The sequence below is a fragment of the Cylas formicarius genome, unplaced genomic scaffold (genome assembly GCF_029955315.1).
Source record: "Cylas formicarius isolate icCylForm1 unplaced genomic scaffold, icCylForm1.1 PGA_scaffold_10__41_contigs__length_53128322, whole genome shotgun sequence".
Taxonomy (NCBI): domain Eukaryota; kingdom Metazoa; phylum Arthropoda; class Insecta; order Coleoptera; family Brentidae; genus Cylas; species Cylas formicarius.
The window spans coordinates 3135926-3155708 of record NW_026844214.1 but is presented as its reverse complement, the minus strand read 5'-3'; the positions used below and the strand labels follow the sequence as shown (position 1 = coordinate 3155708).

The 19783-nt window shown below is 31.9% G+C and overlaps 2 protein-coding genes across 7 annotated transcripts in view; one reads left to right on the top strand and one right to left on the bottom strand.

Moving 5' to 3' along the window:
* Positions 1-164: 164 nt before the first annotated feature.
* On the bottom strand, positions 165-2609 carry LOC132699578 (AP-3 complex subunit sigma-2). Of its 3 annotated transcripts, XM_060666383.1 has the most exons (5): positions 2285-2609; positions 2139-2230; positions 1761-2052; positions 1517-1581; positions 795-917 (listed from the first exon to the last, which is right to left on the bottom strand). In XM_060666383.1, coding segments are annotated over exons 1-5 (519 nt in total). In that variant the 5' UTR covers positions 2354-2609; the 3' UTR covers positions 795-916. The 3 variants fall into 3 exon arrangements, with proteins under 3 accessions (XP_060522374.1, XP_060522358.1, XP_060522366.1); XM_060666391.1 differs by lacking the exon at positions 1517-1581 and having other exon boundaries at positions 165-917; positions 2139-2265; positions 2399-2603; XM_060666375.1 differs by lacking the exon at positions 1517-1581 and having other exon boundaries at positions 166-917; positions 2285-2601.
* Positions 2610-2791: 182 nt separating this feature from the next.
* The window catches only part of LOC132699234 (neogenin), a 114720-nt gene continuing 97728 nt past the window's right edge, over positions 2792-19783 (top strand). For all 4 annotated transcript variants that reach the window (XM_060665873.1, XM_060665857.1, XM_060665865.1 and 1 more), the window contains exon 1: positions 2792-3006. In XM_060665873.1, coding sequence (XP_060521856.1) covers positions 2928-3006 — 79 coding nt within the window. In that variant the 5' untranslated portion in view covers positions 2792-2927. The remainder of the gene's footprint in view (positions 3007-19783) is intronic.

Genomic DNA, 19783 nt, shown 5'->3' with positions numbered 1-19783 from the left:
TGAAAAAGTTATCCATTTGCAAGCGATGAAATGTGGGTATAAAAAAAGAAGATTTTAAAAATTATTTCCGTTTTAAGAGAAAGAAATGTTGAAAAAATATACTTATAAACACCCAAGAAATACATCCACTAAATATATAAATTCTTTTTATTATCATATTATCATTAAGGCACACAATTTGTGCCAAATTAAAGGTAAAATATTTAGGTACAATAAACATAAAAACATTAACAATTTAACAACAAACAGAATCTTTGAGTTCCTTGCTGCTGGCAAAGGCAAAAAAGCCTCAATAAATGTCTCAATGAATAACTTTTCCGCCATTTTGATGTGATTCATTCCTTTTTGTATTCACTTGCCAAACGTATGGGGTAGTGAAGCACATCTATGAAATGGAATCAGAGCTTTTAAATAAAATTTTGCAAAATGTCTCAAAAAGAAAAGAATTACATCAAAATGTTAACTATTCAAAAAATTTAATTGACTATGCAATCATTTCTAAAAATGTTTGCTTGAGGCTTGCATAATATTCCTTGAGGACAAATAAAACCTGTAACAGGTGTAGTAAGTAATAAAAGCCAAATCGTAAAAACGTTTATACAATGAAAGATATTAAAAACTGCTTTTCCTTGTGGACTATACATTTGGGGATTTAGTGGACCATGTGATTATTCCTTACACGAATTGTTCAATTATCAAGTGTACTTTACTGAAGATGGATCTTCTAGAAGTGATCTGGACGACAGCGATATGGGGTTCGATGCTTTGATATTCTGAAACTGACCGATTTGAGGTCAGAATTTGAGATCTTTGATTGCCTGAGGAAGATCTGGTAATTTAATGTCTTTGATTTGTTGCGGAATGTTCATGTTCTTCACTGCAGACACAGCTCTTGCAGGTGCGGCCGATATTCCAGCCTGAAAATATAGAAAAGCCAGTGAACTTTAAAAAATATGTTATATAATGTCTAATACAATGTGCATGATCAACATGTTCAATTTATTTTGAAGCCTTTGAAAACCTCGGCTACAAATATTCAATCCGCCCATATGATTCTGACGATCATTGAAAACCTGCCAACTTGGGTCGATTTTGCACATTCAAAAAATTGGCATGCCAATGAACCACGAGTGTAATTTAAAAAAATATACACGTGTACTAACTACTCCAACTAAATTTGGGAGCAGACAATATTTGTGAAACAAAATAAATCCTCATAAAGCAAAAACAATAACTGTTAGTTGTGTTCGGCCCTTTGTTAGAAACAAAGATCTTCATGAAACTCAAACACTCAAATATATGGATATTTGATATTATTAATATCATATGATACAGTTAGCTTTGTAATCATGTACTTAGCATCCGTATGAAATAACAAAATTATCTAAAATTGATATAACTTAGTTACTAGTTTGGAAGGTTCCATATATTTAAATGCTCCGCACTCAAAACTACAAAGCTAAACAATACAAAACAAAGTACACTTGTACTAATCCATTTAGTTTTTACAACTTACTAATAAAAATGACCGTCATAGAGTAACTTTAACTTTCGCTCTAATTCAGAGTAGCTAATTTCCATCTATAATCATCAAAAAAACAATTTTGTGATTGCAAATTAATAAAAACTTTCTTTACATTCATCCTCACTGATTCGAGTGTTATTGAACATTGTGTTGAATTATAACAAAGCAGATAGGATAAATGAATGTAAAGATTTTTCAGCTGCAGCTAGATATGTTAAGAGGAACAAACACAAACCTCTTGCTTCTCCAATTTGTTCTGATCCTCAATTCTGGTTAATATTTCTGTCATATTGGTTTCTAACACCATACCTCCCATAACTAATTCATTAAGGATAAAATGAACTTTGTCAACATGAAATATTAAATCCAGCTCGCACACATTCTCAAAGCATTTGTCTAGCGTTTCGACAAAGACCTGGATGAGATCCAATATACCCAGTTCACTTTCTGAAGAATCAACACAAAAAACAAAGTATAGGGTTGCATAATGTCTGTAAATTAACTTATAATCACTTCCTCCTATCAAACTGCAAAAAGAAATAAATGAATGCATTTACAAGCCAAATCAGCATTTGATAAGTAACAGAAGAGAAAATGTTTGCGAATTTTTTACCTTCCTCCTTCTAGGAAATTGCAAACGTTATCGTCACGTTTGGAGACTAATTGAAACGTTTCTTTTATTATCTGTTGTTGCATGTCTTCAGCCTAGGAGGATAAGGTTAAATTAGGAATATTCCCACCTGAAATATGATTACTTACAAAGTACTGATAAAATTTCGAAAGCCGTGGTTTTCCATGATTATTAAAAACTAGAATCGCCTTGATCATGTTCAAAAACCGTCTGTTAATATTTCTAAACACAAAATTACCTACTTCATTTTTAAAAGCCAATAATTCGATTAAAATTTATGGTAAGCATGTACCGCATAGCATAAAAAAAGTCAGTTGATTGATAGTACGGACGTTCTTGTTCTGCTCTCTCCGTTAAAGGAACAGCAGAAAAATGTTTGATTAATTTTGAAACTGGTTGAAAATCATAAAACTTTTGTTCTATTTACGTAAATCCTTATGTTTTAGTCCCTATTCAATACATTAAAATTAATATGATGAAGTGCAAATCAAATATGACCGTTGTGCCATCTATACGAGAGCGGTCACATCAGCTTGTGGTTTTTGCGATGACTTAAAGAAAACTTTGAAAAAACGTCCCCACTTCTGGGTACATATTATGACAATCCAAAGGAAATGCCAAAAATCAGAAACGAAATGGCGTCGTTGGTTGACGATAGGCTTTGAGAAAAGCGGGACTTTAATTTCGTGGAATTCGCGTGCGGTGTGATCATTTTTAACAACAGACATGTATGTTATATAAGTATATTTCTTTACCTGTGCCGTTTGAAAAATGACTCGGACATATGTATGCCATTCAGAATATAAATTCTTGCTCATGTTCATTGCAGCTTCTGTACTAAGTACACAAGGTAGGTAACCAAATGTTATTTAAAACGTTGTAATGCTAAGTTTAAAGCGACTATCACCATAAAATCACGTCAAAACCCTTTCGTGGCACAATCAATTTCAAGTTTCGACGAATTGGAGAAATAGTTAAACGATATTTTCAAACAATTTTTTTTTCGTGTGGGTGGTGGGTTTGTTTACTTGGCAATGTTGACGGATATTTAAATTTGCCGGTACTTAATTAGGTCCACAAATGATTACCAACAAGGTAACATTGATTACCGGCCAACGATAGGACTAATGTCTGATGAAATTCGTATTTTTTAAAAGGTGCCATGCAGTCTAGAGTGTTTGTTATTTCGTTATGTAATTATCAACCGATAAAGACGTCACGAAGGTTATTTGTTGATTATTACGCATCGGCACTTTACTGCTTATATAGGCTATGATAAAAATGAATCGCAAAAATGTCCCAAGCAAAATCTCAGAAACTTTTGCTGGGTGCCTTCACTTGTAGTGACAAATTTTATACTTATACTCCTGGCAATTCTTTGTACTTATTCCTCCACCACAAGCCCGTCAGATTTTAGTTTTTTCTAAATTATCCCAAGAAATTATCATTACACCTATTGATGATAAAACTAAGGAAACTAATGGGGTAAATCGTAAATAAGTTTTCTAAACCGGAAGTAAAAAAAAAAGATAGAGAATTAAAAAAAAAATAAAAAAATTGTGTTAGATGATTTCTCCATTTAAAATTAACTTAATTATTTTTATTTTAATACTGAAATTGATAATGTTTAAGTTATTAATTATTTTAAATAAAAAATAATTAATAATTTATTGATTATTTTTTAAAATAAGGAAAAAAATGCTCATTTTTTAGCATCATAACAATAATCGTTGTATTTTAATTTTAATCGGTTTTTCTAAGATTTCCTAATTTATTTCAGACATCTCTTCCCCGTCTACTCAATTGACTCATCCATAGATTTTCTCATGTAGTTAACAAGCATTTCCCTTCGACATTTTAACATGCCAAAGACCCTAAAATAGACCTTTTCGCGATATGTAATTTGGCTCGAAACCAAGCCGTAATTTCTCTTTGAATAATTACCATAACATATTTCCAGATTTGTCTTAATTTCGTGAGTGCCTATTTAAAGAGATTCAGACGTAAAAAGAATACGTAACTGACTTCGCGTGAATACTTGATATGAATTAACGAATCATAAATATGTAAATATATGCTCACATGGAATTAAGTGTTTTTATTACTTTGGCGATGGAAATTGCAACGCGAATTGCAATACTCTAGGGGAATTTCGCTGCAAAGGGGAATTATCTAGTGCTTTAATATTTGTCATGTGTTGGTAATCGTTGGTGTCAAACCAAGATTTCACATAAATTTCATATGATTTTACGAATTTCTACTACCTTGAAAAAGGATTTTTATTTTAAATATCAATCAAATCAATTATAGCAAAAAAATAAAATAAAAAATACACCGAAAACTTCCTTTTATAAAACGTAATTGCTACTTTTTATATCTGATAAGTGTTTGTTTTTTTAGTTTAATTACTTGTTTTACTTCATTATTCCATCAGGGTTCTTTGATAGGTTTTCCTCCTGTTCTGGTATACTAATATTTGCTGCTACCACAACACACTCAGTAGAAATCTTAACATTATGATTTCTTGGCATTAGAGAATTTTTTTCAATCCGATTTTTCAGTTTCCAATTTTTTGGGTTGTCTATTTGAAGTCTTATTGGGAAATCGTCACTGTTCGCTGGTTCGCTGGATGCTATAGATAAGCGAGCCGAAAGGGTATTTGCATTAACCATTTATCGAGGAAGCACTATCTCTATTTGTTTTTAGTGGTCCGAACTAGGTTGTGAGCGTTAAAATCTCCCACTTCGCCAATTGTAATTAACTTGTATTTGCAATAAGGTCTGTTTATTATTATATTATTATTATGTAACATAACTGAGTTAAATTAACTTTTTTTATTACTAAAAGCAATTAGAGTTATTGAAAATTAGCAACTCAACACTGATTTTTTAATAATGGGTATGATCCTCTCTTGCCCTAATAACATCTCTTGCCCGACTTCTTGTGGAACGCTAAGCCACTCTGCAAATTATTCAGATTGTTGACATTTGGTTGATGTTCATTTTTTTTTTTTTAAACCATCGCACTATACAATAATACATGCGCTCTACCAATGCCAAACATCGTATGACTCTTTCGATAGTATTGTTTGTCAATCATAATTTTTGATAACGGAACTCCTACGTATATGATCGATACCTGCAGTGGAGACCTAATTCAGCACGTGGGCGCTGAGATAATAATTCGTTTTAGTTTACTTAAACAATAAGCTCTGGGATCGAGCTACGAAGTCTAGCTGGAATTCTCCGGTTTAGCTGTTCTCTTAAATGTTCGATCGGATTGAGGTCGGGACTGAATGCTGGCCACTTTATAACTCGAAAATCGACTTCTGTAATGTAATCTGCTAAACTTGCCCTTTGACCATGGCCGCCCCTTCTGATGAAAACAGAGCCCACCTCCATAAGAGCTCAGCTTTTCATTGTAGCATTCTGCAAATCGCTTTCCTGGTCTTCGGTTCAGTTTTTTTCGTCAGTCGCTACCAACAAGGCACATTCGGGTCTCATCTGAGAACATGTACGTACATTTAGAATAAAAATGTAATTATGTAATTATTGTATATATTTCTTAGTGTAATTTAAATAAAAAATAAGGATTTTATATTAATATTGTATTTTTTTCTCTTCAGTTTACAACTCTATTTTGAAAGGTGGAGTTGAAATTTTCGTACAATATGATCAGTATTCCAATACATAGAAAATGCCTCTATAACGATATTTTTATTTTTTTCGGGGACGTAGCGCTTATAATTCAAAAGCTTGAAAGAAACGCGAAATAGAAATTATAAAACTGCGCAATAAAAAAAAATCTGTAATAATCACATTAGACCAGTTGTCAACCTCATTAACATTCATTTCGTTTAACAAATTAACACTTAATTAGGATGATTTATTTCGACTTTAAACGACTCATGTGTGCGTTGTTGCATAATAATAATACGCTTAAATCCGTTCATGTGGATCAAGGCTTCGATGCGGAATTTGTATATAAATATTTGAATTGATGGGATTCGATCCACGAAATGCTTGTTTTTTAAGTCTTTTTAGTGGTAGCGCATGATGAGAGTTATATTTCAATTTCCCATATGTATTCGTTGACATTAATCCAAGCCTCAATTGCATTTTTTTTTATTTATCTATCTAGTGCGTTTATCTCAATAGAATATTAAAAATTCATTTAGTGTTTAGAAAAAGTTGCCTTTCAAAAATATAAATATAAATATAAATTATTCAGATTGTTGACATTCGGTTGATGCTGACATTTTTTTATTTAAAACCAGAAATATTTCGCTCCACCAATGCCATTTTATATACTTGTAGACGAACATCATATGACTTTTTCGATAGTATTGTTTGTCAATCATAATTTTTGATAACGGAACTTCTACGTATAATAATATGATCGATACCTGCAACGGCGACCTAATTCAACACGCGAGCGCTGAGATAATTCGTTTTAGTTTACCTAAACATTTTATAATCAATTTTAACCTTCCATTTACATTTATTTCGACACATACCTGTGTGTGTGTATTTTGGAAGTGTTATTCATCTGACCCCGACCCTAGATATTTTTTTACCCCATACCAAACATCTAGCTCAGAAGCATTTTCGAATTTTTTGAGTTCCGAGTAAAAATTGCAAATGTATTTTTTTTTAACTACGCTACTGTATATTACGTTTATTTAAGTTACTGATACTTCGTCAGAATTGTTTTGGTATTAGAACTGAAAGAGAAATATTTTTTTTTAAATGAAATCAGGTGGGTCATTCCTCGGCATATCAGAACTTTATTATTGGTGAACATGAAACTCACAGAATTGAAATTTTAATCTTTGTTGGATATGGATACAAAACGAGTACGCCAGAAGGAATTTGTATTCTGTTTAACGGAAATATCCAGAATGGTCCATTACAACACGGCACGGTAAGTCAAAGAAATTATTTTATTTGGTGTTGAAAATATGCACCGTTAACTTCTTGACAATATGCTAATTTGTTTAAGAACACTTTCAAAATATTACTCAGAATATTTTCATTAATTTGCCTTATTCCGTATCGTAAATTTTCTGTACTAAATCCGTTGTATCAGTTCTGTGAAATCTTTGTTATCTGTGTTTCCTTGGAGTTTTGAATTCATTCCATTAATTAAACAAATTAATTAAAAATTAAAATGAAAACATACCAAAATGCCAATTATTAAATACATTTTTTAAGTTGTTGATTGATTGGCTTCTAAAGCTGTTACAATTGGTTGAATCGTAAGCACTTTTGGAAAATACTATTGTTAAATTCAACGAACTTTGCTGGTGGGATGTTTAATTTTGATATTTTGGAGTATTCATTCAACCTAATGATTCAAAATTAGTAGTTATAGTTCTTTCACCTATAGTTTATCATTATCGCTAATAATTATCAAAATTCTTTCCTAAATATCTTAAATATGCCCAAAAATAGAGTTACGTTATTAAAATTATAAACATGAATAATTTAATATATGAAAAAAATTTCTATTTAAAATGACTGTGTCCATATCCTAAAAATATAAAAATATCACGCCGATGGACCCTCTGTTAACAGTATTACCTCAAATTTTCAAGTTTATGTTAGTTATAGTGCCTATATCAGATCGACGTTCCAGTTGATATGATGCGATAATTTTTGAGGGATGTGTATAAGGGGACATCATATATTACATACATTAATTAATTTAACTTCTAAAGTAAATAACTTTTCTAAACTTGAAGTAAATGAAAAAAAATTGGGATACAGAATTTAAAAAAATAATTAAAAAAATGTATGTCAATTAAAAAATTAAGGGAATTATTTATTAGATTATTTCTCTATTTCGTAATTGACTTAATTATTTTTATTTTAATACTGAAATTGATAATTTTTAATTTATTAATTATTAATAATTTTAAATAAAAAATAATTAATGGTTTAATGATTATTTTTTAAAATCAGGAAAATTCGTTAAAATTATTTGAAAACCTCTAAAGTGTCTGTGAAATCTGTGTAATCCAAAATTAAACATTGATTCAACTTCTAAATTAAATAAGTTTTCTAAACCTGAAGTAAATAACAAAAAATACAGAATTTAAAAAAATAATACAAAAAATTATGTCAATTTTAAAAATGTTGGGAATTATTTCTCTATTTAAAATACTGAAATTGATAATTTTTAATTTATTAATTATTAATTATTTTAAATAAGAAATAATTAATAATTTATTGATTATTTTTTAAAATCAGGAAAATTCGTTAAAATTATTTGAAAATCTCTAAAATGTCTGTGAAACCTGTGTAACTTAAAATCTATTAAATTCTTGAGAAAATCCGTGAAATCTGTGAAATCCGGTGTACCAATTTCATTTTGAATTATCTAAATTTTGTGGTTTATCCTTATACAATTTTTTTTATATTTCATTTTATTTTATATCGTGTGGAGATTTTACAGGTCATTCTGTGAATTGCCGTAATTTTTCGGGAAATACCGTATTTAACTATTCACGTACTTGTCGTGCAAAATGGGGGCACCATCCTGCTAAAACCAAAACTGTCTATCTGGCTCATTTAGATTTTGAAGAAATTGTAAGTACTTCGTTCTAGTAGGATTTTGAGGAAATGTGGTCCAATAATTTTGTTTTTCAAAATCCGTGCCCAAACCTGTATTTTTTGTGGATATTGTCCACGATTTTCTCTCATCTATCAGTGGTTAATTGTACTGCAGTACCAGTAGCATTTGAAGAAAATGTGGCTTCATCACTAAACCGTATCTAGTTTAATTTGTTTTATTTACTACCATATGGTTTGCTTTTTATTATTTTTTATTATTAAGTATATGATATTGTTAGTCTAGCGGCGTAGTAGTGAACTTTTGTCACACGAAATATGGAAATAAAACAGGAAAAGTAAATTCAGAAATCGTTAGAAATATGCACATTTTGTAGGTAACATATGCTACATTGTTTTTGTAATTTATACCACTTAAGTATACACTTGCAGGTGTCTTTATTTTACATGGATTTATGCACCAAAGGTAGTCGGCAATTTAAAGTCTGTATCTGCGGCAAAGCGAGTCTGAATCCACCGTCAATCCCTTCATCTGATATACGTATGGGATCTCGGCAGGATTTTCTTGCCACTTCAGCCCACGAAACTACGGACAAAAGTCTTGTTTGAAAAAGAACGCTCGAGACACAAAGGACTGCTTAAATCGGGAACAAAAGATCGCCCCGATTTAAGTCGCGAGATAATGGATCGCTTTGTTCCGCAATTGAAGAAACTTTTCGAGTCCGCTAAAGATATTCAGTTACGCCTTATTAGCTCATAGGTTGCGGCGGATCGTGAGAAATTTTTTCTAACTAAAACTGTTAACCAAAAACTATTCATAAAAAAATAGAAAAATTCAAATATTCTTAACGAAGAAATTTCCTAGCGAAAGTAAACCTTGCTTATGTACAGGGTGGCCCATTAATGAATGAATCGAAAAAGCGGGTTTTCTCAAAAATATTCCAAATTAACCTATATCAAAATTAGCTTTAACGTAATCTACTCTAGATAGGGAAACTTTTTTGTTTGAACTATTTTTTTCTATCTCGTCGAATTAAGCGTGGGGCAAGGGTCAAATATTGGTTTGGAAAAAGTTGAATAGCTTTTTTTTGGCTCATCCGATTTCGAAGAACTTGTTTTAGTTTTAAAGAGTATTTATAGGAATCCCTTTACGAGTCGGTAGGAGGCGCTTTATGTAAATAACAGCTGTTTTGATGATTTTCTCTAAAATTTTAAATTTAATGATATAAATATCTTTAGCTAATATGAAAGGGCGTAAAAAACACAGAAAATGGTGGAAATTGCGTCTTTTTTCCCCTTTGAGATATTAATAAATATGTGTTTATTAAACATATTTTTCAACCGTAGCATAGTAACAGTACCAGAGACGACAGACGTGGTATGCTTACATTTTCTATTACAGTTAAATTTGATTTTTCCTGTTAAAAATTGAATCGTCAAAATAATTTGTTAATATATTACATGTTGTTGTCAATATGAGAGAAAAGGGTAAAATAGTTAAGTAGTCTTAATGGTTGGCATGGTAACGGTTAATACTGCTTCTATTATACCTAGGTAAAAAAGTATTTTTCTACTCCTGTCAGTAAAATACCTAATTACGCACCGATCTAGCGTGCGAGAAGCGCCACTTTACCACGTCAGCTTCGTTTCCGACGGATCGGAGTCACTTCGGACGTTTCCGGGATTTTACCGCACGAGTTTGGGAGCAATCGGGTGTTTTCGGAGATATTTCCCACGCTTTGAATTTTAACGTTTGTAAATTCTGACGGTCGTGTCACTGAATGTATTCGTGTTGTTTTGCGAAAATGCACCCAAAAACTAACGGTCGTAGGAAAAGTATAGTGTGCAACACGTTCGGTAATAGTGTATTATGCAACAAGTGCGATAAACGGCATTTGACTCACGAGTTTATTAAACATTCGCTCCGCTGCGCTCCGCTCGTGTCAAATAAACTCATGAGTTAAAAAGTTTACCGAACGTGTTGCATACTATACTTTTTCTACGACCGTTAGTTTTTGGGTACATTTTCGCAAAACAACAGGAATACACTCACTGACCTGGCTGTGAGAATTGACAAACGTCAAAATTCAAAGCGTGGGAAATATCTCCGAAAACATCCGATTGCTTCCAAATCCGTGCGGTAAAATCCCGGAAATGTCCGAAGTGTCTCGGATTCATGAGACTTGCTCATTTTGCATACAAACCAAAAGAATATTTTTTTTAAAGGGAATCTATTGAAAAATAATAAAAAATTGTTACTCTACTTTGTTTCTTTTATATTCAGGCCGGGAAATTTTGGCGCTGCCCTTGTAGCAATGAATAAGGGACTAATAAACAAAAGGGAAGTGTCAAAAGAAACAAAATTTTCATTTAAAATAATATATGTACCCATACTTACGCATGGCTGCCAACCCTGGGTGTTGAATAAAACGCCAAAAAGTGCAGAAATAAAGTACCTAAGAAGAGAAGAATAGGAAATGATACAAGATTTCAATGAAACGTCAGCTGGGTTGTTGAGGACATTTACAAAAGGAAGGAGAGGTACACGGGACAACGCAGTCGGTGAGATAATTAACAAAAAAGGAAAGACATCGCCTGAAGCGAAAGAACTGACACGAAGTAATGGACAAGGGAAGAAGCGTACAAAGAAATATCAAATCAACGATTGTGGTTTTCGTTTTTCTTTTCTTATTTGAACAATAATACATGTTTCTCTATTTATTGATACTTAAATTTTAATTTCCATCGAAAATTTAAAAAAAAAGCAATTTGAGTAGACGCGAGCAAGCAAGCAACGGTTATTTCCGGAGGTGTCGGTATCCAGCGAAAATTCGACATAAATTTCCGTTTACCCGCCAGTGCCCGAAGTGCCACAAATATTTTGGTGTTTCAAACAAGCGGGCAGTAAATTTCGCCCCGCTACTCGCGCACTTCTCTCCATAAATTCGAGCTTTTTACGTTTTACTGTTGTACGGGCAAGCCGCTTCCAAGATTTTATTGCCCTCTCGCGTTGAAAGTTTTATTAAAACCTCGATAGAATTATTTTCGGTAGTGCGTTGTTTCCATACACGCGCGCTTTCGTGTTCGATTCGGAAGTGATTTTTCTTAAAACTGAACCGATCGGTGCGTTCATCGAGGTTATTTTTTCAAAATAAATAAGAACTAAAAGTTCAGTTTTTCACGAAATTATGTATTTTTATATGATAATTGTTATCAAACATTTGATAAAGACACGGTGTTGTTGAAACAACTGTCATGTGTAATTTCGTGAAAATCTGAACTTTTAGTTTTTAGTTATTTTGATAAATGGATTTTCATCAAGTAAAAGCCACCTCACTTCGAGTTATTTTTTCATTTGTCGGCCAATTGGAAAAAATCGAAAAGGATGTTTCATGACCTTTCAAATGAGGAGATCCATTCGACCGGCACCCTATCCGTTTGAAAATATTAAGGGCTGATATCCCAATCGCGAGGGATTTTAACTGGGGGGGGGTTGAACAATATTGACAGAGTATATTTGCTCGTCGAGAACAAACTTTACGCGTTTGGCCGTTTGCTTTTAAATCAAACGCGGCTCTAAATTGTTTTTTTTTAGTTTTAACTGGAACACCGAATATAAAGGTATAATTAATAACGGTAACGCGGCAACGTTCTAGGATGGTTAGAGAGTTTCCTAAAAGGTCGTGTGCAAAATTTTTTTCTAGTGATGTGATGACTTCCAGTTGGGTTCCGCAGGGAAGTATATTGGGGCCTCTATTATTCACTCAGATAAGGATTATCTATCACATTTGCTGATGGTGTTGTGGTTTCCTGGGGTGCCGACATGGAGGATCTCTCTAAGAACTCTAATGAGGCGGTGGCAGATATTGTTGCTTATTGTAGCAGAAATAGTCTTATATTAAATCGTGATAAAACTGAATTGATTCAATTCTCACTAAGAGGCATAGACAAGAGCATCTTAGTTAAGTGTAATAATAAAACGATCGAGGAGAGGCGGGTTGCGAAATTTCTGGGAGTTTATTTCGATTCTGGTCTTCCTTGGTCTCATCAGGTGAACTATATTCTCGAAAAATTATCCACACACAGTTTTGTCCTTTGACAACTTAGAAGAAGGATCGATTATAGTCTTTTATGGCTACATTATTATTCGTATGTTCAGCCTTGCCGATCGCATGAAATATTTTTGTTTTAAAAAATTCGTACAATGCACTTTCCCAGTCTGTACATACTGAATTCGGTAACGATGGTTAAATCTAATTATAAGGAGTATATATGTATACGTGCAACCAATTATCATAATAGTTTCAGACAGAATTATACCCTAGATATTCCAAAACATAAATTAAGTTATAACTTGGATGTATGCTTACAATGTAAGCCGTATGGAAATTATTATTATTATTATTATTGACTTTATTGGAGTTAATCCAAACCCTCAGCTGCATTAGTGATTAGTTTATAATCCAGTGTGTCTCATTTAATAAGAAGACACACTTTATATTTTGGCTATTTGAATAAATACAGATTTCGAGGACAGTTGAGCGAGATGATATTTCATAAATTGTCATTTGTACTTTGAAAATTATTGTTTTAATGATTTTCTCAAATTTCATGAATTTTCGTAAAATAAAATAAATATTTCTTTATGTTAGTCTTATTTATTTCACTAAAAATTTAAATCGCACTAATTACACTATTGAATTGACCACATTGTAAGGATTTTTCTTTCCATGTAGCAGTAATTTATGAATACAAAATAAGCGTATGAAATTTGGTATGTGGGGTTAGAATAATGTTTGAGACAACTTTTTCAAATAACTTTTCAATATTTTGAACGCGCAGTAAAATATCGAAAATTTTTGGATTCGCGTTTTGGAGCCGACTGATAACATCAGTCAACACAAAATTTTGACTTTCATTTTAAAATTTCGATGTTTAAAGTTGTGATTAGCACTTAAAAAAATATATGACGTAGAAAAGTTTGCTTTTTTATTTAGGTGACTGGTTGAACGATATTTTTAAAAATCTTTGGTCCTAATTTTTAATTAAAAATAAAACCATCCAAATAAATATGATTATACGTTATCAAACTAACCAAAAAAGTGGAGCGTAATTCAAAGTGTACGCTTTTACTTTTTCTTTTATGTTAATAAGTTCCTTCTCGCAATAAACCCCGAATAACGTTATTCGAGACTCATAATGTCCTGATGATAATGTTCTCTTCTGAATACGCTTCCATGTTGTTTTTAAATTTATCTAGATGAGCATGTACATATGTACTTTTAATGATATTATGCAGCCCATAGCCTTAATTTTTTTTAGCACATTCTCAACTAAGTTTTCGTAGTTTTCAGCTTTGTTATTTCCTAAAAATCCAAAAAGCACTGCTTTATAACTGTTCCAACTTGCTTTTTGAATACAATTTAGCAGCGTTGCAAATTTATCATCGGCGAAAATCTGTTTAATTTGGCGATCAACAAAAACTCCAGCTTTGTTTCGGATAACTTCGGGAAAAACTTTTTCAAGAACCCAAAAGCTTCTCTGAAGGTTCTCCAATTTCTTAACAAACTGTTTCATCAATCATAAGTTAAGGTGCAGTAGTAACATTAACACTTTTCCGCTTCAACAATCGGGTCCCATTTTATATTGTTTTTCTGTTCTGTTCTTACAGGCCATGGCCATTGAATATGTGTTCTTACAGGCCATGGCTATCCCATAAGCAGAGATAAGATGGATACTCTGTATATCTACTCTGTAGCTTCGAGCATACTATATAAGTTATTGAAAAACAAAGTCCGTCTACTTTTGTGAATAACATTGAGAATATTTCATGTCTGGTTCGCTGATGAGTGATAGTAACACCATCAAACAAATTCCATTGTTTTAAGGCAGAGCCCAAAAGTTTTGCTTCATTTTTTGGCAAATTTAAATCTATTACGAAGTCATTAAAATCTTCTTAAGTAATAAGATGCTGCTTTGGTTGTTTTGTTGTAGGCAAAAACTCCTTATCAGAATTAATTTTATTGGAAATAATCATTTTTTAGGTAAGCAATTCAAGCAGAAGAAGATTCAACATCAGGATATTCAATAGGTTTTACATTTTTCGGCTACGTCTTTTACTTGGATTCACAATGCAGTCATTGACGTGGTCTATTGGTTGTCGTCAGACTCTTGCTATTGCAAATGTTATAGACCTTTTTTAACCTGGACCCCAACCTAACCTAAAATAAAAAATAAACATCGCTTCCAATACCTACAAGCAGCATTTAGAACCTTGATTCTTGATTACGAACGGGAGAATCAGAATTTGCTTCAAAGGCATAAAACATAGAATAAATTGAGGACACATATGATAACAAGCATCAGCATCATATTTACACTTTCAATATTTTAAATTTTTCTAGACTTGTACAAAACACCTGATCGTTGTTCATTACTCAAATGCGATCTAGCGGCACCATGTGAATGTAAAAATCCCACTTTGTGCCCACAGTATTTTTGAATGTATTAAAATTAATTAAAATTCAGAAGAAAATTTAAAAATATTATTGTAACTATTAGAAAAGCAGACTTTAATAAATAAACTTTAGGATAAAGAACGAAATAATTAGAACAAAAACAAATTTTGATAGCCCTTAGATTTTACACAAGTGGGTCACTTTTATCTTATATCGTGGCGATTATTTTAATGTGTCTGCTTCTTGAGTTGTGTCCAACGTAGCTAGAAATATTGCTGTATTACCTGAAAATGAAGAAAAGATAAACAGTGGTTAATTTTTATGAGCGTGCCGGTATCGTTTTTCTGTTTGTTGTAAACTGCATTCTTTCTTTTTATTTTCCAATAAATGAAAATATTTGTTCAAAAAAATATTAAAATTGTTTTTTTTTTTCATTGTAAAAAGTTACTCGTCATTCTTTTCCCCATTATTCATGTAAAATTGGTAACATTTCAAAATACAATATACAATTTAAAACTGACAAACAGATGTACTGAACTTAATTTCTGTCATATTTTTATCGGTGAATTTTTTGAGAAAATATTCTCGGCCTTCTTTTCCTTCGATTTGTATAGAATCAATTATTCGTTTCGGAAAATAGCCTTGCGGCAAAGCCTAAACCTATAAAAGAAGAAGAATTGGCCGTTGTCAATATTACCGGAAAGCGTTTACGTGTTCCGCAAACGCGATAAAAACCGAGTTAAATCGATGTAGCCATGAAATATGACGTCGTACGATTGTCATCTAGTTCGGCCGTTTGACGAAATCGGAGTCGATCGATTTACAGGAAAGTTTTTTCGCGTTCTCCCAATGATGTCGACAATCGGTCGTCAACCGATATTTGCATACGGCACATCCGCGTCGCATTTTTTCCCGTCATCGCGTTAGCAGAAAAGTGACGGGTTAAGTAATCAAGACCGACGTGTCTCTCACTCCGCCCACCGAACCACACGCTATACAGTATGGACCGTTTTTAGTTGAGAGCGTAAATATAAAGGAAAATGCCCATTTTTTACAGGTGCACAGTGGGATATTTATATTACCTTTGAAAAGATTTTTTCACTCTTTGAAAAAATGAATAATCAAATAAAACGTATGATTATTTGCATTTTGTAAGTTATTTTAAGAATCAAATGCGATACATTTTAATATATAAAATTAAAAAAATATATATACGAGGTGTGTTCAAAAAGTAAGGTGACTTTTGTAGTTGGGCGGGCTACTTAATTCGATCTTCGATATATATTTTTTGTTATGTTGGTACACATGTCCCTAACATATGTTCACAGTGTCAGTCAGTTTCAACGTTTACTTTTTTTATGACGTATTTTGTGTGCTCGACGATTTTCAGCTGTCAAAAAAAAAATGGAACAAAGAATTCGTATAAAATTTTACATGAAACAATAGAATAGAGTGCTGCAAAACATTGAAATGTTGACAATTGCATATGGGGAATCTACTTTGAACAAAAAATTGCTGGAACCACTCGAGGCTATACCAGAAAATGCTCACCAAAAGTGCTTCGAAGATTGTGAAAAAACGTTGGCACAAGTGTATTATATCTGGGAGGATTACTTTGAGGGGACAACATTAATTTTGATAAATTAATAAATACTTTTTGATAAAACTGTAAAGTTACTTTACTTTTTGAACACACCTCGTACACAAACAGAAAGGGTAATTTTTTGGCCTAAAAGCGCTTTAAATTTGATTCTTGTGAATATTCTAACTATATTTCATCCAAATTTGTTGAAATGTACTGGTATTATCGTTAAAAAGGCAAAACTAACCAGAGTTGCAGATGTATCTAAGTTTATAGAGTTAGATTGATGCCAAACCTCCACCAAACGAGCTCTTTTCGTGTCTCATACTAATGTTCTTGATCCTAAAATATCAAGTAAAATTTTAAAATAAACAACTTTAATTTCAACAATTCGCGTTTACTAAAAGTTTACAAACATTTTATAACAAGTAAAAAAACATTTTACGGACTGCAGACATGATATTATTATAACTAAAACAGTGCACTTATATTAATTACTATTTTAAAAATAGCTTGCCCCTGCCTGTAGGTATTTCTTTCATCTTAAACTAGGTTAAAATATAGTTTTGGAATTTTCAGGCGAAACGTACAAAAATTAGCATAAATTTACAGTAACAAAGCGATACACAATCTGCCAGTGGATTAAACGATTCTTGACTTTTGCCCTCTTACGTCATGGCCAACTTAGCAATTATATTTTTTTGGTATTAATACCTAAGGATATATAGATATATTGAATTTCCATTTTTTTGTTTTTGACATCGATTTTAAGTGAAATACCTCTCTGTGGAGTGGGAAAAAAGTAGATGTCGATAACAAAAATTTTTTCTTTTTAAATGAAATTCTGTGTCAAAAAACAGAAATTTAGTTTTGATTTGTTAAGTAGCTAGTGTATCTAAATAAAACTCAAAAGAATTGAAATTGTCGTTTTTACTGGATATAAAGACATAGTGAAAACTCAAGAGGTTTGTAATGTCTTTAACACAAAATATTTAGAAAAACCCATATCCGCATTGAGTAAAATTGAGAGAAAATTTATAGAGGCACTCCATGTCAAAAATATTATTAACGGATATTTTCATTAATTCGCATTATTGTCGTAACTAATTCTAAATTTTAAATCGAGGAGTAAATCGATCGTGAAATCTGGTATCCGTGCGTGAAATCTGTGAAATCTTTGATGTCTGTGAAATCCGTTAAATTATACGTTAATTCGGCTCCAATTGTTTTTTTTGTCTACAGAAAATTGATATTTAATGAAATTCCAAAATAAATGTGCTCAAAATTTCCGTTTCTTTGAGAAAAGTGGCTTTACTAATTAAAAATTTATGGAATTTATGAAATTGATATTTATTATTTTAACGCTGATACTCTCAATACCCTTTCACATTTTCTTCAAAAAAGTTGGAAATGTGTTTTTTACAAATCATTTTCGCTTGACATTTTTAATTGTGACGGAATGCAAAAATGTTCCACATAAAATGAAAATTATTGTTGAAATCTGCGAAATCTTCCAGAAATCTGTGAAATAATATGGTCGTAGTGTGATTTGCCCGTCGTTTGCACAATCTAAATTTTTCCTTGTGCACGTTTGATTTTAAATGTTCCCAGAGGAAAACCTCCAGTGGAGTAATATCTGGAAATCTTGCAAGCCATTTTATTGATCCGCTTCTACCACTCTACTGTCCGGGAAATACCGTATTAAAATGTTCTCACACTTGACGAGCAGCAAATTTGTCTATCTAGGAAAAAACTGCCAGAGTTTGAATGATTGATGTTGTGTATGATTTCCTATTATCCATCGGGGGTTATTTGTCCTCCAATACGTAAAATTTTATTTATTTACCGTACCATTTAAATAAAAATTTGTTCCATATTTCAGAAGTTTAATGTATATATATCTTCCCTCACCGTCAGAATTCGGGTAACGTAAATTGTAAAAGAATGTAAATTTAAATACAAAAAAGATAATAATTTGAGAGAAATGCTAATATATACCAGAAGGCAAATATATTAATAGACAAAGACAATGTTGCACGAATTGGTTAGTCGAATGTTCCACCTGCGTTGTCTTTAGTGTTTAATTCCTTTTTTTAATTATTTATTTGTTTATATATTAGTTCAACCTGCAACCTGATAACCCAATAGCAAGCTGCAATTGCTCCCATTCGGTAATAATGTTGCAAACAATACTTTACTAACATTGAAATGAAAAATTAGTTTAGTGAAAAAAAAAGAGATAAACGCAAAAACACATCATTCCGTATGTTGGGTTATCTCTCCAACTTCTTTGATATAAAATAACACCCCAAGAGGAAGTGAATTTAAATAGTTATATTTTTTCCAGAAGTCATATAGGCACCGTTTCTCGATATCAGGCGCACCTATTTCCATTATTATTTGTTATAATAAAAGCCACATCTAGTTAAGCGCGCTCACAACACATTCGTCATCGTCCCGTTGTAAACTTATCCGTCGTGGATAATTAGAACGCAATCGCCCTGTATAATAATTTATTACTCCATTGCGAGGCCTGATGGAAAAGTCGGCTAATTGTCTGATATAGAAATGCGAAATTCGAAGCAGAATATGATATCGACACCTACTTTGCGATCCATCGTGTATATCTCTATATTTATATTTTTTATTATCTATATTTTAGCGCTTCGCTGTATGTACTTTTTTATATTTGTATGATAATTGTCCCTTATTCATTTTTGAAAATTGTCATATTTAAAAAAGTCTGTGATATGCCTTATTTCAATTAAAAATATAGTTCGATTTGCTAACTTTGCTTTTTAGGTTATGAGAACTTTTCGCTTTTCGTGCATAGATGTTACACAGGTCTACTTTTTGACAGATGTTTTTATTTTGAAAACTGATTTTATATAATATTCTACGCATTTATTTGTACCACGTAAGGTTTTTTGGAAATATTAACAAAAAAAACAGTATTTCCAAAATAATTTATTTTTTTATTCAGTGAAAAACTGGAATCTTAGTTAAACTAATTCA

Coding starts and splice junctions, on each gene's coding strand:
- LOC132699578 (XM_060666375.1), bottom strand. CDS start 2,353: ATGATCAAGGCGATTCTAGTTTTTAATAATCATGGAAAACCACGGCTT. Junction 2,053..2,138: donor AATTTCCTAGAAGGAGGAAG/GTAAAAAATTCG, acceptor TTCTTTTTGCAG/TTTGATAGGAGGAAGTGATT. Junction 918..1,760: donor ACAAATTGGAGAAGCAAGAG/GTTTGTGTTTGT, acceptor CTATATTTTCAG/GCTGGAATATCGGCCGCACC.